Here is an 18181-nt window from a genome sequence, read left to right as displayed (position 1 = left end):
GAGCCTTTTCAAAATTTGCTTTAGACCTGCTCTTTTATAGAGCACTAAAATTAAACATGATTATTTGGAACAGACAAAAAAAGATGTCGGCACAATCAATCGTAGGATCCTTAGAAAAAGACAACTGGCTACATATCAGAGCTCATAACAGGTAAGTCTTAAAGGGGAGATCTGTGAAAAACAACCCTTGTGCCAATCAGAAAATGGCTATTGCAATGCTGTTTTACGGAGATGGAAGGACGACTATTGACTTCTGGCTTTCCTACAAGAAACATAAATTCCCCTCACATTCCCGGTATGAGCCGGTGATCCTTAACATATCCCGCTGCCTCCAGTCGCCTGAGCGCAATTATTCTAGCTGCATAATATGAAAGGTAATGTGTAACCCTGGGCGCTGCGTCGTACAATGGAAATTAATTAAGAAAAGTGAAACGCTAACGTATCGCGCCACAAGAAGGATTGTTTGCATAAAAGGACTCGTACAGCTGAAACGCCTTTTTTAAAGGCGCAAGAGACGCTTTGAAAAAAAAAAAAACGTAATTAGCGCAATTCTCACTACAGGCAAAATTAGACTTTTCCGAGTGACTGAGAAATGATTTATTGGCTATCAAGTCCTCATTTATATTTGAGCCCACAGGAAACAATGAAGCCATTAACGTCACAGCTTTCATTTCGGATATGTAAGCTGTGGGGGGAAAGTAGGTGAGGAATCACGGAAAAAAATGAATGAAATTTCGTGTCCTCGGCGGCGCGATGAGATGAAGTTTCGTAATGTAATGTCTCTTTCATAATTTGTTGCGTATTTTTGTTACTCTTTTACAATAACCGGGTAGCTTAAAGGGGTTGTCCAGAAATGTATAATTGATGGTCTTATCATTCTTGGTCAACCAAGGTTCAGCAAAGATCAAAAGTTCAGCATGTATACAGCACACGTAGCCAGAGGCAGGTGCATCTTTGTAGGGTCCATAGGACTCACTAAAAATTGGGGTAAATTCTCTGGAGTCTGGAACATATAAAGCTGAAGACAAAGTTCAGTATTTGCATTAATAGATCTGTGTAACCACACCATTGCATATGTAGTAGCAGAACTGTGAATAATACATTGCTATTCCAGGATTGTAGCTGGTCTAGAAGCACTCTTGTGCACTGCCGCGTGTAATTGCTGAGCACAGTTTGTAGAATGAAAAAATATCTAGATTTTTTTTTGGAGTGCTCTTTTTGGAAACTCTTTTTTTTTTTTAATTACCTTTGATATAGATTTATTTTTTGCATTTTGTTACCTCTGTTTACCAGGGGGGCAGACTCTTCAATGTCAGTGATGAATTTATAATGACTTTCTGGTCCCACCCACTGGGGTGAATTTTTCCTGACTTTCTGGTGCCACCCACTGGGGTGAATTTTTCCTGACTTTCTGGTCCCACCCACTGGGGTAATTCATCATGAATTTCTGGTCCCACCCACTGGGGTAATTCATCATGAATTTCTGGTCCCACCCACTGGGGTGAATTTATCATGACTTTCTGGTGCCACCTACTTGGGTGAATTTATCATGACTTTATGGTCCCACCCAATGGGGTAAATTCATCATGAATTTCCGGTCCCACCCACTGGGGTGAATTTATCACGACTTTCTGGTGCCACCCACTGGGATGAATTTATCATGACTTTTCTACCAGAAATTCATGATAAATTCATCTCATTTAGTTATCACAGAAAATGGGCAGTTCCCTGTATTCACTTACACTATAGACCAGTGATGGCCAACCTATGACACGCGTGTCAGTGCTGACACGCATAGCCATTTTCAGTGACACGCGGCCGGCGGAGAGTTAAGTTTCATCCTCGGCTCCTACACGGCCAGGTGCAGTAGCCGGGAGGCTGAGAGATTGTCCAGCACATTGTAATAAATAGATGTAGTATGGCAGTACATGGTAGGATTAACCACACAACCTAGGATTAAAGTACCCTAGAAGTTAAATAATTATACAGATTTGTTATTTAAACTATAAATATCACAAAATTATGTTTTTTTTGTCAAGGTGACACACCACCCGAGTTATGCTCGGTTTTTTGGCGAATTTTGACACACCAAGCTCAAAAGGTTGCCCATCACTGCTATAGACCATAGTGATCATGTCTGGTTAATGGGTTAAGCCCAGTCATGTTAACTAGTGCTGCATCTGTATAAATACATTTTTCACAGTCCTGCTGCTACTTACTCCACACACAGGTATAATTACAGAGATCTTGAGGGCTGTTCCCTAAAGCCTCTTACCCTCTAGCGAGTGTGCCGGGTTCACCTTACATCACGTGCTGGCTGGAACGTCTCACCCAAAAGCTGAGCAACCAGAACTCAACTCAGCATCACAGTTCAGTTCCTGTTGTCAGGGTTCGGACTGGACGTTCCATCCAGCAAACGCTACAGTGTTACATGATCAAAACTGATCATCGATCCCCTTTAAAAGTGTAATTTTTCGGTAAGTGACCCCATATCACTAAAACACAAGAACCAATCAACCAAATACCCCATTGCCATCCAGGCAATGTTTGTGGTCCTCCCTTCCACTGGTTATTGGTCCTTGTGGGTCCAACACTAATTAACAAGCAAGTGACAGCTTATCCAAGCAATGTAGGAATTTGCTTTACCCAGAAAAGTCTATACATAACATAAGCCGTATAATAAAAAGTCCATACCGAGCTAATAATACATGATGACAGGAGGTACAAAACTAATCTTACCTGGGATCCTTTCTTGCTTCCTGGTAAATTAATAATAAGAGTTTTGCCTCTGATGCCACAAACTGGCCTAATAAAAGAAAAAGAAGAAAAAAACACATTAAAGATATAAAATATAATTATTTAAAAAACTGAAAAACCATAATCAGACAGCTTCAAATTACTGTAATCTACATCACTACATCACTGTTTTATCTGCCTTCAGAGTCAAAATAGAGTTGATAACTTTTTACTATAATGAGATGCCTCCGCTACTCTGTCCCAGTCTACACAGTACAAGCTGAAAAGTCATCCTTACAAATGATTACATTGCAAAAACTGCCATTAGATGGTGTATTGATACTAGACATGAATATTTCTGTGTTCTGCATCTTTGTGCATGTTTGTACATGTTTTGTAATGTGTCATAGAGTGAGGTTATGCCATCTGAAGGTGGGTGTCTATGTTCTGCAAGTTCCGATAGTAGCAGTTACAGCACAGGGTCTGTAAGGTCAATGGAGTGTATGTGTCTCTATAACCGAGATTCATGCCACGGCCTTCATCCTAAACCCTAATTTCTGCTGTCAAAAATGTGAGATGTCAGCGATCAGTTATCAGAGTTTCTTGAGCGGAGGCACGACGTTGTTGTCAGCCGGAATCTCCTTTCATCAACTCTCGTCTGAGGAATGTAAGATGAACGTTGTCTACTGGTCGAGCTTCAAAGACTGTAGGTGACATATCTACTGTTCAGGAAAACGGCGTGGCAGGAACGGGGTTAACTGGTTACAATTTATCTGCTGAGCATCTCTCATTGTCCTTAGCGTCTCAACTTAATGTAAAATTGTACAAACATCAAGGAAACTGGAAATAATCACGTCCCTGACTTAATAAGACCATAGTGGTGCTCTATAAAAGTAATTTTTAAAAGCTTCCTATTCGAGATGAATTCAGCTCAGCACATAGTAAGGCTACATTGAAATTCTCCACTGGCTGCATGTGAGCTTGTCTTGTAATGGAAGGGGGGGGGGGGGGGGGCAGAGATCACACCACAACAAGCAGAGAGGAGAAGCTATTCATGAGAAGAATCTGTCCTGCCCGACCATACAAAGCAGAAGACTTATGGTCGGATCCCACAGCAAATACATTGTTATACACCAGGACTGATAGAGACAGGTTGGAATTATATCTGTGAAATGCTGTATTTTTTTAAATAACCATTAATTAGAGAACATGTTCTTTTGTTGTCCTGAGTATAATGAAGAATCTCGTCTTTGTGGGAATACCCCTTTAACAAGAGATACCAATCTGTAACCCATTAAATGTTTCAATTTTCTTATATAGGTCTGACAATGACTTACAAGAGAAACCCAACTGTAACCCATGCAGTTAGGTTTTAAGGCTTCAAAATGGGTTGGATATTGACTGGTTGGAGAAACCCATCTGTACACCCAAGAGGTACAATTTATATACCCAACTAAAACCCATTTAGTTAGGATGGATTTTTAGTGAGCAAGGATATTATATGTGTCATATAAGGAGTTGCCTTTAAAGGCTCTAATATAGGTCTGACGTTAACTTACAAGTAGAGGTGAGTGGACCAGGCACTCCATTTTGGCTTCAGTTTCACTATCCGAACATATTGCCTGATTGGCAGTTGAACAGTTAATAAAACTGACACCCCTAAAGACTAGCCATGGCTATGATTGGCCAGAGATGTCAATCATAGCAAGATAAGCGGACAAGAACATCGGGCCACTCATCTCTACTTACAAGAGATCCCCATCTGTACACCCAACAGTTACCTAAGTAGCTCCAAGGCTCCAACATGGGTCGGATGCTGACTTAGAAGAGACACCCATCTGTAACCAACTTAATTTTCAAGAAACTTTTTTAGGTCGGGTATTGATTTACATGTAACTACCTATAGATGGCAATAAAGAGAGTCTTCCTTTTGAAAAAAGCTAATTTGACAAATTATTAAAGAGATATTTCTTAAAGAGATAGTGCTTAAACATACTCAGGATAACAAAATAACGCATTCTCTACTTCCCTGTTATTAACAAATATACAGCTTTTCACATATATAATTCCATCATGTTTAGTATCAATCCTGGTGGATACAATTTCGGTTGCCACGGGATCAGACCATAAATCTTCTAGTGATGTGTCGTTCATAAACGAGCCGGCTCTAAGAGCCGATGGTTCACTTAACCCCACCCCTAACTGGCTTACCACACCCTTTAACCCGATACAATCGGGTTAAAAGTAGAGTGGCGTGGGGTGAGTGACTGGTCTGCGGCTCCCTATTATATATTCAAGCCATTCACTAAGAAGAGCCGGAATTCCCATCACTAAAATCTTCTGACTATGATCAGGCAGATTCTTCTCATGAATAACTTCTCCTTTCTGCCTCCTGCCCCTCCCCTTGCATTACAAGACGAGCTCAGACACAGGCACTTCCTGCCGGCAAGCAGCACTGTGCAGAGACTTATTCTACAAGCTACAGATAAGCTACAATTTTTATACCAGGGGGAGGAGGATTAGCAGGGCTGACAATGTGTATTATAGCTTAGATGTAGGATAGCTGACTGTATCATTGTGTCTTCTATCCATCGCATGGTTCTCATCTCTGATCTGTCTCATCTCTCTTTCTATGTGTCAGGTACTAGTACAATGTTCAGAAGCTAAATAAAAGTGTATATAAACCCTGCACCCTGATAAACTAAGCACATTGTCAGCACACATCATCTAATAGCACTAGAGGAATCATGAAGTGTCTGCTTAGAGAGTCCCTGCTCACATTCTGGAATCTTACACTGACCATCACTGAGTGATAGGAGCTAAAACATCAACAAAACTTAGTAATATTCTAAAGTAGGGGGGTTAAAATGATCTTCATTACGTAAATATCTCTATGGGATTAAAACATGAGAACTTTCTTTCATTGCTAAAACTATATGATACAGGATATTATCTTCTACAAATAATAGGTTTAGCCTCACCCCCACTGCCCAATTTCACGTACAAGAAGAAAAATAACGTCAATCTTGCTCTGCTTCCCTCGGTTGCTATTTTAGGTGACAATATTGCAGAGTCACGTTGGCAGCATTGCTTGAAAAGAATATTCCTCTCCTCAGCCGTTTCATCTCCGTGCTCCGCAGATTACCTGCATTCCCTGCTGTTTTTCTAAGGGACAACCACCAGGAACTGCTGACATGGAGAATTATAAAGCAGCACCTTATAAACTGGGATAGCCGAAACAGCTGACTACCTAACAAGCGTTTATTACAATATTATTGTGCGGCACGAATGTTTTATAGATCCGCCAAAACCATAAATACCCAAACTTCACCTCCCTGTAACATTATGATAACAAAAGGAATAAGAATGAGCGGATTCAGACTAATATCTACGGCCTGGAAGGGGAAATAACGCATCTCAAAGAGAAGGCACATTACAAGAAAACACATTTGTTGAAACAAAGTCGTATTTTACATTAGGATTAGGCGTTATGGCGGGCATTAGCCTACATTTTTCAGTTTGTGGAGCATAAAAGACCATTTGTAAAAAGAAAAAAAAAAGTAACTAAATAGCTTGGCCTTTTTTTCTTTTACAGAAGCGCCATCCTGCAACTTTAACCAAGGAAATGTTATTTTTTTTAACTGATTTCTCTGGTTTATCCCAAAAAAAGCAATGTAGGAAGGCTAAAGACTAGTGTACAAAAACAATGAATCTTACAAAAATCTGACAAATTAGAAGAATGAAGCGCCTTCGGGCAACTTTTACCAAGGAAATGTAATTTTTTATACTGATTTCTCTGTTCAGCCTAAAAAAAAACAAAATAGGGAGGCTACGGCAACTTCCTGCAACTTTAACCAAGGAAATTTACTTTGTTATACTGATTTCGCAGGTTTATTCTAAAAAAGGCAAGGTAGGGAGGCTAAAAACTAGTTTACAAAATCATACAAAAAATTAGAAAAACAAAGCGCCTTCCAGCAATTTTAACCAAGGAAATTTAGTTTTTTTGTACTGATTTCTCTGGTTTATAGCTTTAAAAAAAAAGGCAAGGCAGGGGGGAAGGGCCGCTAAAAACTAGTTTACAAAACAGACAAAAAAAAAAAATCTGCCAAATTAGAAGAATGAAGCGCCTTCTTGCAAATTTAACCGAGTAAATTTTATTTTTTTTATACTGATTTCTCTAGTTTATTCTAAAAACAGCCAATGTAGGAAGATTTAAAGCTAGTTTACAAAATACACAAACAAATCTGCCAAATTAGAAGAATGAAGCGCCTTCTTGCAACTTTAAGCTAAATAAACTTTATTTTGAAGATTTCTCTGTTTTATATTTAAAAAAAAAAGCTAATTTAGGCTACATTCACACACATGTATGGAGGACGTATATACGGCCAACGTATATATACGGCCGATATACGTCCCCCATACACTTCTATGGGCTCACGGCCCTGTACGGGTGCACCTCACGTGCGGCACCGTACCGCTCCTTAGCCCGGGAAAAGATAGGACATGTCCTATCTCTTCCCATGATACGGCGCAGTGTGCTGTATCTTCCTATGGAGAGGGGCGGGGGTGAGCAGTGCTCATCCCCTGCTCCTCTCCGCAGCGCCGATGTATGCCTGCCGTACTACGGTATGGCGGGCATACATCGCGTGAATGTAGCCTTAGACACTGAAATCTAATTTTACATGACACACAAAAAAACCCACAATTAAGAAGGTAAAATACAACAAAAAAATCTAAATCAAAACAGTTTCCTCCATAGGATGATATGTTTTAGCTGAAGTGATACATTATAAACAAGTAAAAGAGAGCTCCTATTACGTTTTAGGAGTCTCCTTGGTTACAGACTATAAATGAGTTTAGATTGATATTACGGTTTACCCGCACATCATCAGTTCCCACCTACTTACTAACAACTAGTTTGCACTGCAGGATCTGACTACAGACAAGGTCTTCTTGTAGTCTGTAACCATGGAGACAAAACCAGTAGGAACATTTGTCAAGATTGTCAAAGTTGATTGGTATAGACCAGTGGTGGCGAACCTATGGCACGGGTGCCAGAGAGCCCTCTTTGTGGGCACCCTTGCCATCACCCCAGGGTAGAGTTTGCCAGACAGGACTCAAGGCCTCTTGTACTCCCAGGCAGCCCAGGACCCTAGAAGGAAGCTACAATGGTAATCCAAACTTCTTCTACTTCTTTCTACTGTATTGGTGTCCTCGGGTGCCTATACAATTTAAACCTGTGAAAGAGCAGGTAGTAATAAGTTACTGCTTAAATTGTCGAATTGGCACTTTGCGAAAAATATGTGGGTTTTGGTTGTAGTTTGGGCACTCGGTGTCTAAAAGGTTTGTCATCACTGGTATAGAGACACAAATATGTCATAAAGCTCATGGATCTTAGGGTAAATTCACATGGCCGTCTGCGGGGATGTATATGTGACGCATTATGCTGAAGAAGAACTTATGCTGCATACAAATGACCTGTAAAGAATTATGGAGGCAGAAAAGAGTCATTGTGTGATATCCCTGTCCCTGTCCCACAGCCTCGTTACATCAACTAAATTCTAGGGGAGGCATCATATAGGCAACAATCGGTTGTGGGCCTCAATACTCATGTGATGGTTCCGGCGTCTGTATACAGCGGCTGGCGGTGACGTTGTGCACAGTATGAAGCTTCTGCAGCAGCAGATAGGTGGCTGTCAACACCACGTCACTGCCGGCCTCTATATATAAACTATATAAAAGCGGCAGCGGGTGGTGCGGCAGCTTAACGGGAGCAAGGACAGAGGTAAATATTACTGGAAATCCACTTTTAAGAGGTCCGCAGCCTCAACTGGAGGGGTCCAATCAGAGTACTGCGAACTATATTGTGATTGATGTCAGTGTATACCTTGTAAGTAATAAGCTCCCCCTAGTGGTCACAGCATGCAGCAAGACTTTTGTCGATAATGCACAGGATTTTGACAACAATATTATTTATTATGATAATATTTATATATTAAGATAATATTATTTGAGGCTTATGTATACAGGCGGTCCCCTACCCCTAGTTAAAGACGGAGCCCTCTGCCCCCTGTGACCTCTGGTGAAGTCTCTGGATGTTACTATAGTCCCAGGCTGTAATGATCAGCTGTAAGGTGTCTGTAATGAAGCTTTATTAATAATCCTTGGTCCCATTACAGGAAAAAATTTTGAACCTCCGATTTTTTGTCACTGGGGCAAAAAAATTTTTTGTCTGGATCTACAATTATAAAATATACAGTTTCGACTTACATACAAATTCAACTTAAGAACAAACCTACGGACCCTATTTTGTATGTAACCCAGGGACTTCCTGTATTAGAAAAACTCCACAGTGTTAAAAAAAAAAAAAAAAATATTACACATTCATTTACTGGACCATGTATGTAACAGACCAAGACATTTTCAATGATTTATAACATCTTTATTGACCAATGCAGATGCTGTACATAACTAATTTTGGAATATTTTTGAAATTCGAGCAACAAACACACACCGGCTGTGTAATTCCTTACCTAGAGAGCATTCCCAGGGGTGTAACATTGAGGGATCCCATTAGCATTGCCAGGGCCATTCCTGGGGCTTCCCGTTCTATTACTTCTTTCGTGGCCTAAAGACAGAAATCAGTGACATTAATTTTATCGCCAATTCTGAAAGTAAATAAAAACTGTGTAAATAAAAATTTTTGATACTTTGTAAAAAAAAAAAAAAAAAAAAAAAGTGTTGAATCACAGATAAAGGGTTAATGATATTGGTTACTTTTCTGTAGGATAAGTCACCTACATCAGATCAGCAATAATCCGATTCTCCGGACCCCCACTAATCAGCCTCCTCTTACCAGTGATGTAACTAGGATAGACAGGGCCCCCTAGCAGGCTACAGCATGGTTCCCCCCATCCCACTTATTAGTATACTCACAGATAAGAGTTACAATCACATATAAATACACTCATCTGCATATACACATACATACAGTGCCATATGCAACATACTCACATACAGTGTATACAGACACCATATACACATCACAGATACTACATATATACATCACAGTATATGTTATATACATATTATGCTGGAAAATGTGCAGTACAATATAGATATAATGGTGCACATCCTCCATTCTGTATTGTGTCAGGTTGGATGAAGGGGCCCCCTGACACTGCGGGCCCCATAGCGACTGCAACCACTCTAGTTATGCCCCTGCCTCTTACTTTTATTTTGCTCCTTTGTGTAGAGAGTAGTATGTTGTCCACGCTTGCTATAAAGTACATGATACAATTAGCAGAGTTTCCGTCTTCTATTTGTCTTGGAAGGTTTATATGGAAGAAAAAAGTACAATAATGGACATTTCAAATGTTTGATACTGAGATGCACTCGGCTGTAGGACTCACAGTCCTACTCAATACAGTGTCCTCCCAACCTCTGACCTCCTACAAGGAAATCCGTCTGGACCCCTACACAGTGACCCCGCCTCCCGGACCACTACACGGCGACCCCACTGTCCAGACCCCTACACAACGACCCTGCCGTCCGGACCCCTACACAAGAACCCTGCCGTCCAGACCCCTACACAACGTCCCAACAGTCTCACACCCTACAGAGCTCTCTAATCACAGTCCTACTCACTGCAATGTCCCCCGCAACCTCTGACCCGCCTACATAGCACCAAACCCCCATTTGAGCCCCCTGCACAGTGCCCCTGCCCCCCAACATAGTGCTCTCACCGTCCGCCCCTACACAGCACCCCCACCACACTAAAAAATGCCCCACCTGTCTTGCACCCTATAGAGTACCCCAAAATCACAGTCCCACTCACTGTTCCCTCCAGCCCTACACAGAGCCCCCACAAATCGTCCCCCAACACAACATCCCCATCGACCCTGCTCCCTACATCGGGACCAACTAAAGATGAGTATGTAAGTTTTATTTTTTTTATTGACTTGTGTATAAGCCGAGGTGAGACAATTTTTGTGCTAAAAAACTCGGCTTATACACGAGTATATACGGTACATCTAGTAATAGTTCTGCTATGCTTTCCTGATATGTAAAGTGAAGCCTCCTGTCTATTACCTCATCAGCCGGAGATTCCTGACCATAAAATGGCCGTGAAATTGAGAGTTTGTACTCTTTCTATGAAAGTGACTGCACAGGCAGATATGTCCTCTCTTACCTTTGCTTTTTGTTTGCTAAAAGCTATAAACTAAAGGGGGTGGGCTGGCTGGCTTAGAACTAAAGGGGGCTGGCTGGCTATATACTATAGGGGGCTGGCTGGCTATATACTATAGGGGGCTGGCTGGCTATATACTATAGGGGGCTGGCTGGCTTAGAACTAAAGGGGGCTGGCTGGCTATATACTATAGGGGGCTTGCTGGCTGTATACTATAGGGGGCTGGCTGGCTGTATACTATAGGGGGCTGGCTGGCTGTATACTATAGGGGGCTGGCTGGCTGTATACTATAGGGGGCTGGCTGGCTGTATACTATAGGGGGCTGGCTGGCTGTATACTATAGGGGGCTGGCTGGCTACATACTATAGGGGGCTGGCTGGCTGTATACTATAGGGGGCTGGCTGGCTGTATACTATAGGGGGCTGGCTGGCTGTATACTATAGGGGGCTGGCTGGCTGTATACTATAGGGGGCTGGCTGGCTACATACTATAGGGGGCTGGCTGGCTACATACTATAGGGGGCTGACTGGCTACATACTATAGGGGGCTGGCTGGCTACATACTATAGGGGGCTGGCTGGCTACATACTATAGGGGGCTGGCTGGCTACATACTATAGGGGGCTGGCTGTATATTACTGGGGAATGGCTTTATACTAAAGGCTGGCTGTATACTACTGGGGGTTTTCCCAGTTTTTGGTGGCAGAATTAGGGCCTCGGCATATACTCCGGTCGGCTTAAACTCTAGTATATACGAAACATTGGTAAATTACCTAATATCCTGCCCCCCTCTCCCCCACACTTGCACAAAACTTGTGGTAAAGTGGCCAACCCCTTTAAGCAGAGCTGCCATCTGCTCACTAAGAGGTAAAGTTAAGCCGTGGTAGAAATAGAAGTTTTCAGCGCATCACCAAAAAATACAGGCACATTCTACTTCTGAAAGATCAACCCAGAAAGTAAAAAAAAGGAAAAAAAATCAAACAAACACAAGTTACTTGTAGACATTTCCCTATTAGCTGTATTGAGCGTGATAAAGGTTTATGGTAGATGTATGATAGGAGATGCGCCAGTGAGGACGGATTATCGGCGGCCGCACACTTTCTGTGTACTTCATAGACCATGACATTCCCTGTAACATAATTATATACGTAGATTTTTATCGCCTCCATATTGAAAATGGATTAACAGCAGCAAAGTGAGCGATCCTTGTATCAGCCGAGGAAACACACGGCCAATCGAGAGGAATAAAATATACGGTGAGAAAAGAACGTCTTCTGTGCGCATCGGATCAAAGGAAACCGCCTGTCGCTGCCTTCTGAGGATAGGCATATAGGAAGGTTCCAGGGCAGAGCCATAGAGGTTTATTTCCCTGTACACAGACTATATGCTGCATTTAGGTCACCTGAGGATACAGTCAATGTAACATCATATGTACACCCAATGGCATACAAGAGAGTCTAGAGAAGATATAGCAGTGTCTTACATACTGAGGGAACATCTAGCTCCGCCTCCCGACTTCTCCTGTAGGAGGAAAAGGATTACTACACTAGGTCAGGGGTAAAGAACCTATGGCTTGGGAGTCGGATGTGGGTCTTTTGATCATCTGGCTCAACAAATCTTTAATAAACAGCCATTCTGCTGCCTGCATCCTTTGTGCGACCCAGGGGCTGTTCCCGAAGTCTATGTCCGGGTCATAAAGAGGAATGGACACCAGGATCTACTGGGGGGCACGTGCTATGGCTACCTATCTACTGGGGGCACGTGCTGTGGCTACCTCTCTACTGGGGGCACGTGCTGTGGCTACCCATCTACTGGGGGCACGTGCTGTGGCTACCCATCTACTGGGGGCACGTGCTGTGGCTACCCATCTACTGGGGGCACGTGCTGTGGCTACCCATCTACTGGGGGCACGTGCTGTGGCTACCCATCTACTGGGGGCACGTGCTGTGGCTACCCATCTACTGGGGGCACGTGCTGTGGCTACCCATCTACTGGGGGCACGTGCTGTGGCTACCCATCTACTGGGGGCACGTGCTGTGGCTACCCATCTACTGGGGGCACGTGCTGTGGCTACCCATCTACTGGGGGCACGTGCTGTGGCTACCCATCTACTGGGGGCACGTGCTGTGGCTACCCATCTACTGGGGGCACGTGCTGTGGCTACCCATCTACTGGGGGCACGTGCTGTGGCTACCCATCTACTGGGGGCACGTGCTGTGGCTACCCATCTACTGGGGGCACGTGCTGTGGCTACCCATCTACTGGGGGCACGTGCTGTGGCTACCCATCTACTGGGGGCACGTGCTGTGGCTACCCATCTACTGGGGGCACGTGCTGTGGCTACCCATCTACTGGGGGCACGTGCTGTGGCTACCCATCTACTGGGGGCACGTGCTGTGGCTACCCATCTACTGGGGGCACGTGCTGTGGCTACCCATCTACTGGGGGCACGTGCTGTGGCTACCCATCTACTGGGGGCACGTGCTGTGGCTACCCATCTACTGGGGGCACGTGCTGTGGCTACCCATCTACTGGGGGCACGTGCTGTGGCTACCCATCTACTGGGGGCACGTGCTGTGGCTACCCATCTACTGGGGGCACGTGCTGTGGCTATCCATCTACCGGGGGCACGTGCTGTGGCTACCCATCTACCGGGGGCACGTGCTGTGGCTACCCATCTACTCGGGGCACGTGCTGTGGCTACCTATCTATTGGGGGTCAGGTGCTGTGCCTACCTATACACTGAAGTCATTTGTTGTGGCTACCAGGGGGCAAGTGCTGTGGCTACCTATCTACTGGTGGCCATGTGCTATGGCTACCTATCTACTGGTGGGCATGTGCTATGGCTACCTATCTATTGGGGGGGGGGGGCGTTCAAGGATCCCAACACTTATACTAGGTCCATCTACATTAGGCGATCGATAACAAGGGTGAACACACTCAAGTCCTAAAGTGGGGCGTAAAGAATGGAGTATACATGGTCATACATGCGTGCTTCCACTCCATTCGATGTGTATGGAGCTGATGGAGATAGCAGAGTACGCTGTTTGGTTGTCTCCATCAGTACCATAGAGATAAATAGAGCAGCAGAGCAGGTACATGACTCGCTTCTCTCTACTCTATTCATTTGGGGTAAAACAGACCTCCGTTCCTGTGCTCCATGGGGATCCTGTCGCTGAGACCTCCACCAATCAGCAAGTTAGCCCCCATCCTGGCTGGTAATGTCAAAGTATTAAAGAGTTAAAGAACCCCAATTGATAACCTGCCGGAGGCGGTATGAAAGTTTTTTCGCGCATGTGCAAGATGTCACCAGCTGTCTGCGATGACCGGGAGGAAATGAGGGGTAAATATGGAGTAGGTGGGGGCGTGAATATTTTAGTAGACGGTGGAGCCATGAGGCGCATAGGTGACGTTTACATATTTTTAGCAACTTAAGTTTTTGGGAATACTGATGTCCTGGAATTAAGGAAATAATACTATTATCCACCCCTATAATGAGCAATGAAGTAATGAGCAGGTAGTGAGGACCGTCTACCATCAGTAATCTGATGCCCTTTAAAATGAGGGGAGGAACAAAAACTAAACCTAAAATGAAACCAGTAAACACAGGAGTTGAAAAGTAAATGACCTTCCGTGAGCAGGTAAGTCTTCACCGAAATTTATGAGACGTAGTTAAAGTAAAACCTGAGAGGTAATGCCATTTAAGGCCCGGGTCGAGAAAATAATTATGTATTCAGATCAATACTTTGTCCTTGAGCAAAAATGACACTTTAAAAATGTCAATACTGAAAATTCCAGAAATTCTTCAAAACCGGAGAGTGCGCCATTAACAATAAATCAGCGGCAGGACGAGCGTCCTCAAACACATCGGAAATAAAAATAAACATCCAGAGACCACATTATTTTGATATATATTACGTCTCTGGTGGAGGACCATGAACATCTGCAAGGCTGAAATAGCTCATCCACTTGGTGATTATTTACAGCACTTACTACAGGTAAAGTCACAGGGAAAATGCAATCTTACTGATGGAGGAGACATTTTAGGAAGGCCAAAAAAACGGGAAAACGCTGCAGTGTTACTAGGCAGTATTAAAGTGCAACTTATACATTCTTCCTGTGCTCCAATCCCTCCCCTGCCTGCTCAACGCACATGACGGGAAGTGGGGAGGGAGCTGGATGAGACTGAGACACAGACAGGCTGCTGCAACTGCAATAGTGGTGACCAACCTACCAGATCTTGAGGTCTCTAGAAGTAACTTATGGACTCCAGCCAAGGACTATGTATCAAAGCCTTACAGTATGTTTCATGTGAATGGATAGATGGTTTCTGTATCTCCCGTAGTCTCTGGAAAGTCACTGTGCACAGGAACCTAAGCGAGAGTGCTCAGGTTTTTTTTTTTTTATTAGATGTGACTACTTATAAGGTCACCTCTGTGGGCCGAGGGCCACAATAGGTATGTTCATGGAGCCTTGTACTGTACTATATTTTGTGATGGACTCATGGTCGGCTCCAGGTTTCAGTAGGCCCCTGGGCGACAGAGCCTCAGTGGCCCCTTTGGAGTGAATTGATGTGGCAGCATTCAAAATTCAGAAACTAAAATTGTCTCCTGTCCCTAGTTTATCATATCAAACAGCCCCCTCATGGTTATTTTATATAAGCCCCCCTCACACCCTATGGATTCATTACATACAGCCCCCTCACCCCCATGGACTCCATTTGTAAAGCCTTATGAGGGCCCCCCACAGCTGCACTGGGCCCCGGCACTTGCCCAGGTATGCCCAGTGCTGGCCCTGCTTGGACTAAAGAGGGTTGTCATGGTCTGCAGGCTGAAGACCAAAGTATGGACCATAGTACAAAAGCTAACTGCAGACAACTACTACGTGATGTTAAAATCTACCAGCAGGATCCAGTAATATAAGCCAAACACACTTCCATGCTGGTGTGTGCCCCCTTGGTCAGGATACAAGCTTCTTTTTGATTTTTATGCCCTCCTTTTGCTGAAAAAAGTCATTTACAATTATGCAAATGAGCCTGCGGTGCTCTGGGGGGTGTCACCAGAGCCCTTCTAGGCTCTGTGGTCTCTTAATTATGCATTCCTCTTAGAAGGCTTACTGGTTACTTAGTAGGTGGAATTTGTTGAGGCGCGGATGTGCACTGCAGAGATGACCATGCATGCGCAGGAATTGCTGAGAGCTAGATGATGTCACCAGCTCTCTGGACAGGGAGGAGGGCAGTAAGCCTGCTAAGAGGAGTGAATAATTAAGAAATGACTGAGCCCGGCGGGCTTTCAGGTAATTTGCATAATTTTAAAAGATGTTTTTTTTACACCGAAACTTCAACACTTTCAATAAACTTCACTCTTTGGAATTTGGGATTTTTGGAGGCTTGATGAAGGCTAGCCTGAGGGGCTCCAGAGGTGTTAATGGAGCATAGAGCCCTCAGACTAATTTGCATAATTTTAAAGCCTTTTTTTTCTTAAAATATGGGTATAAGAAGCTTAATGAAGAGCATATCCTGCCAGAGGGGGCACACACCACTATGTCAGTGTGCTTGGTTTACAGTCCTTGATCTTGGTGGTAGATGTCCTTTAACCCCTTAAAAGTACCCTTGGGGGTCTGAAAAATAGTAAAAATTAAAAAAAGTAATTTAAAAAAAAACTAAAAATCAAATCACCCCCATTTCCCTAGAAGTGATATAAATATAAATAAACTGTTAAAATCACAAACACATTAGGTATTGCCTCGTCCGAAAATGACAGATCTATCAAGATATAATAACAATTTTTCACCACGTTTTTGAAAATGGCACTTTCTTGGCCATTTTGAAAATGATAAAAAATTCAATAAAAAGTGATCAGAAGGTCATAGAGTCCTAAAAATGATAGCATTTAAAAAGTTATTACCGCCAGAAGATGGCAAAATTGAAAAAAAAAAATGTAATTTAAAAAAGTTATAATTTTTGTAAATGTATGAAAACATTATAAAACCTATACAAAGTTGGTATCCCCATGATCGTACTGATCCAAAATAGACGTCATTTGGGGCTCACAGTGAAAGCCGTAAAATCCAAGCCCACAAGAAAATGGTGCAAATGCATTTTTTCACCATTTTCACTGCATTTGGAATTTTTTTCCCTGCTTCCCAGTACGCGCCATGGAATATTCAATACCATCACTATGAAGTACAATTTGTTACGCAGAAAACAAGCCCTTTACGTGTGTAAAAAATGAAAATGAAAAAACAAAAAGGGCCGTCTCTTTAAAGGGTTAAAGGGAACCTCTCTGCAGTGTTAGGCATTGGGCAATACTGAATCCAGTCTTACAGGGAACCTGTCACCAGGAGACCAATTTTTAGCACTCCCCCCCCCCCCCCCCCCACAGAGCATAGTACATACACTGCCAAAGTGTTTTTGTATAAAAAATAGGTTTTACAGAAAAAAAGATATGTTATTTTGTACCTTTCATTAGCATCTACTGTGTGACTAGGCAGTTGCCAAAAGGGAGGGGCTGGAAAGGAGCAGTCCCCCCCACCCTTGGGAAACATGTGACCTTTTCAAATATATGAATAACTCCCCACACTCAGGATTGGCTATAGAGGAGCAGGGGGTGTCGCTAAGCCCAGTGATGGGTGTTTTCATATATTTGAAAAGGTCACATGGAGTAGCTACTCCCAAAGGGTGGGGGGGAAACTGCTCCTTTCCAGACCCTCCCATTTGGCAACTGCCTAGTCACACAGCAGATGCTAATGAAAGGTACAATATAACATCTTTTTTTTCTGTAAAACCTATTTTTAATACAAAAACACTTTGGCAGTGTATGTACTATGCTCTGTGGGGACTGGGGGAGCGCTAAAAATGGGTTCCTGGTGACAGGTTCCCTTTAAGTATTGTCCCTGGAGATCCGTGTAACCATACCTCTGAGTGTGTAGATAGTAGTAGCAAGGCTGTGAAAATGGATTTACATTCCAGGATTGTAGCTGGACTATGTGAACCTAACACTGGCTGTATGGTCTACATGCTCAGAAGTGCTGGGAGAAGCATTCCCTGCATCAGATGAGAAAGTGAGGTCTGAACAGGGCCCTAAACATAAACATTAACATACAAATTTCCAGAAAACAGATGCTGACATCTAATAACAGTAGTCAATATGGATGCATGTTTAGACAAGATAACAAAAAAACAAAACTCGGAACATTTGGAAAGGTTTAATTGCCTGTGACTTGCATCATGTCATTCATCTTGCCTACAAGTCTGTTTA

General features: G+C 43.2%; 1 protein-coding gene across 30 annotated transcripts in view; it reads right to left on the bottom strand.

Annotated features, from left to right (window-relative positions):
- The window catches only part of GPHN (gephyrin), a 231199-nt gene that overhangs the window by 122819 nt on the left and 90199 nt on the right, over window positions 1-18181 (bottom strand). For all 30 annotated transcript variants that reach the window (XM_072115197.1, XM_072115191.1, XM_072115194.1 and 27 more), the window contains exons 5-6: window positions 9270-9364; window positions 2740-2806 (exon numbers count right to left, since the gene is read on the bottom strand). In XM_072115197.1, the coding sequence (XP_071971298.1) occupies window positions 2740-2806; window positions 9270-9364 (162 nt within the window). The remainder of the gene's footprint in view (window positions 1-2739; window positions 2807-9269; window positions 9365-18181) is intronic.

The sequence above is a fragment of the Engystomops pustulosus genome, chromosome 7, assembly GCF_040894005.1.
Source record: "Engystomops pustulosus chromosome 7, aEngPut4.maternal, whole genome shotgun sequence".
In the NCBI taxonomy this organism is placed as follows: Eukaryota; Metazoa; Chordata; class Amphibia; order Anura; family Leptodactylidae; genus Engystomops; species Engystomops pustulosus.
The sequence above is the reverse complement of the archived record's forward strand: the minus strand, read 5'-3'. Positions and strand labels throughout refer to the sequence as shown.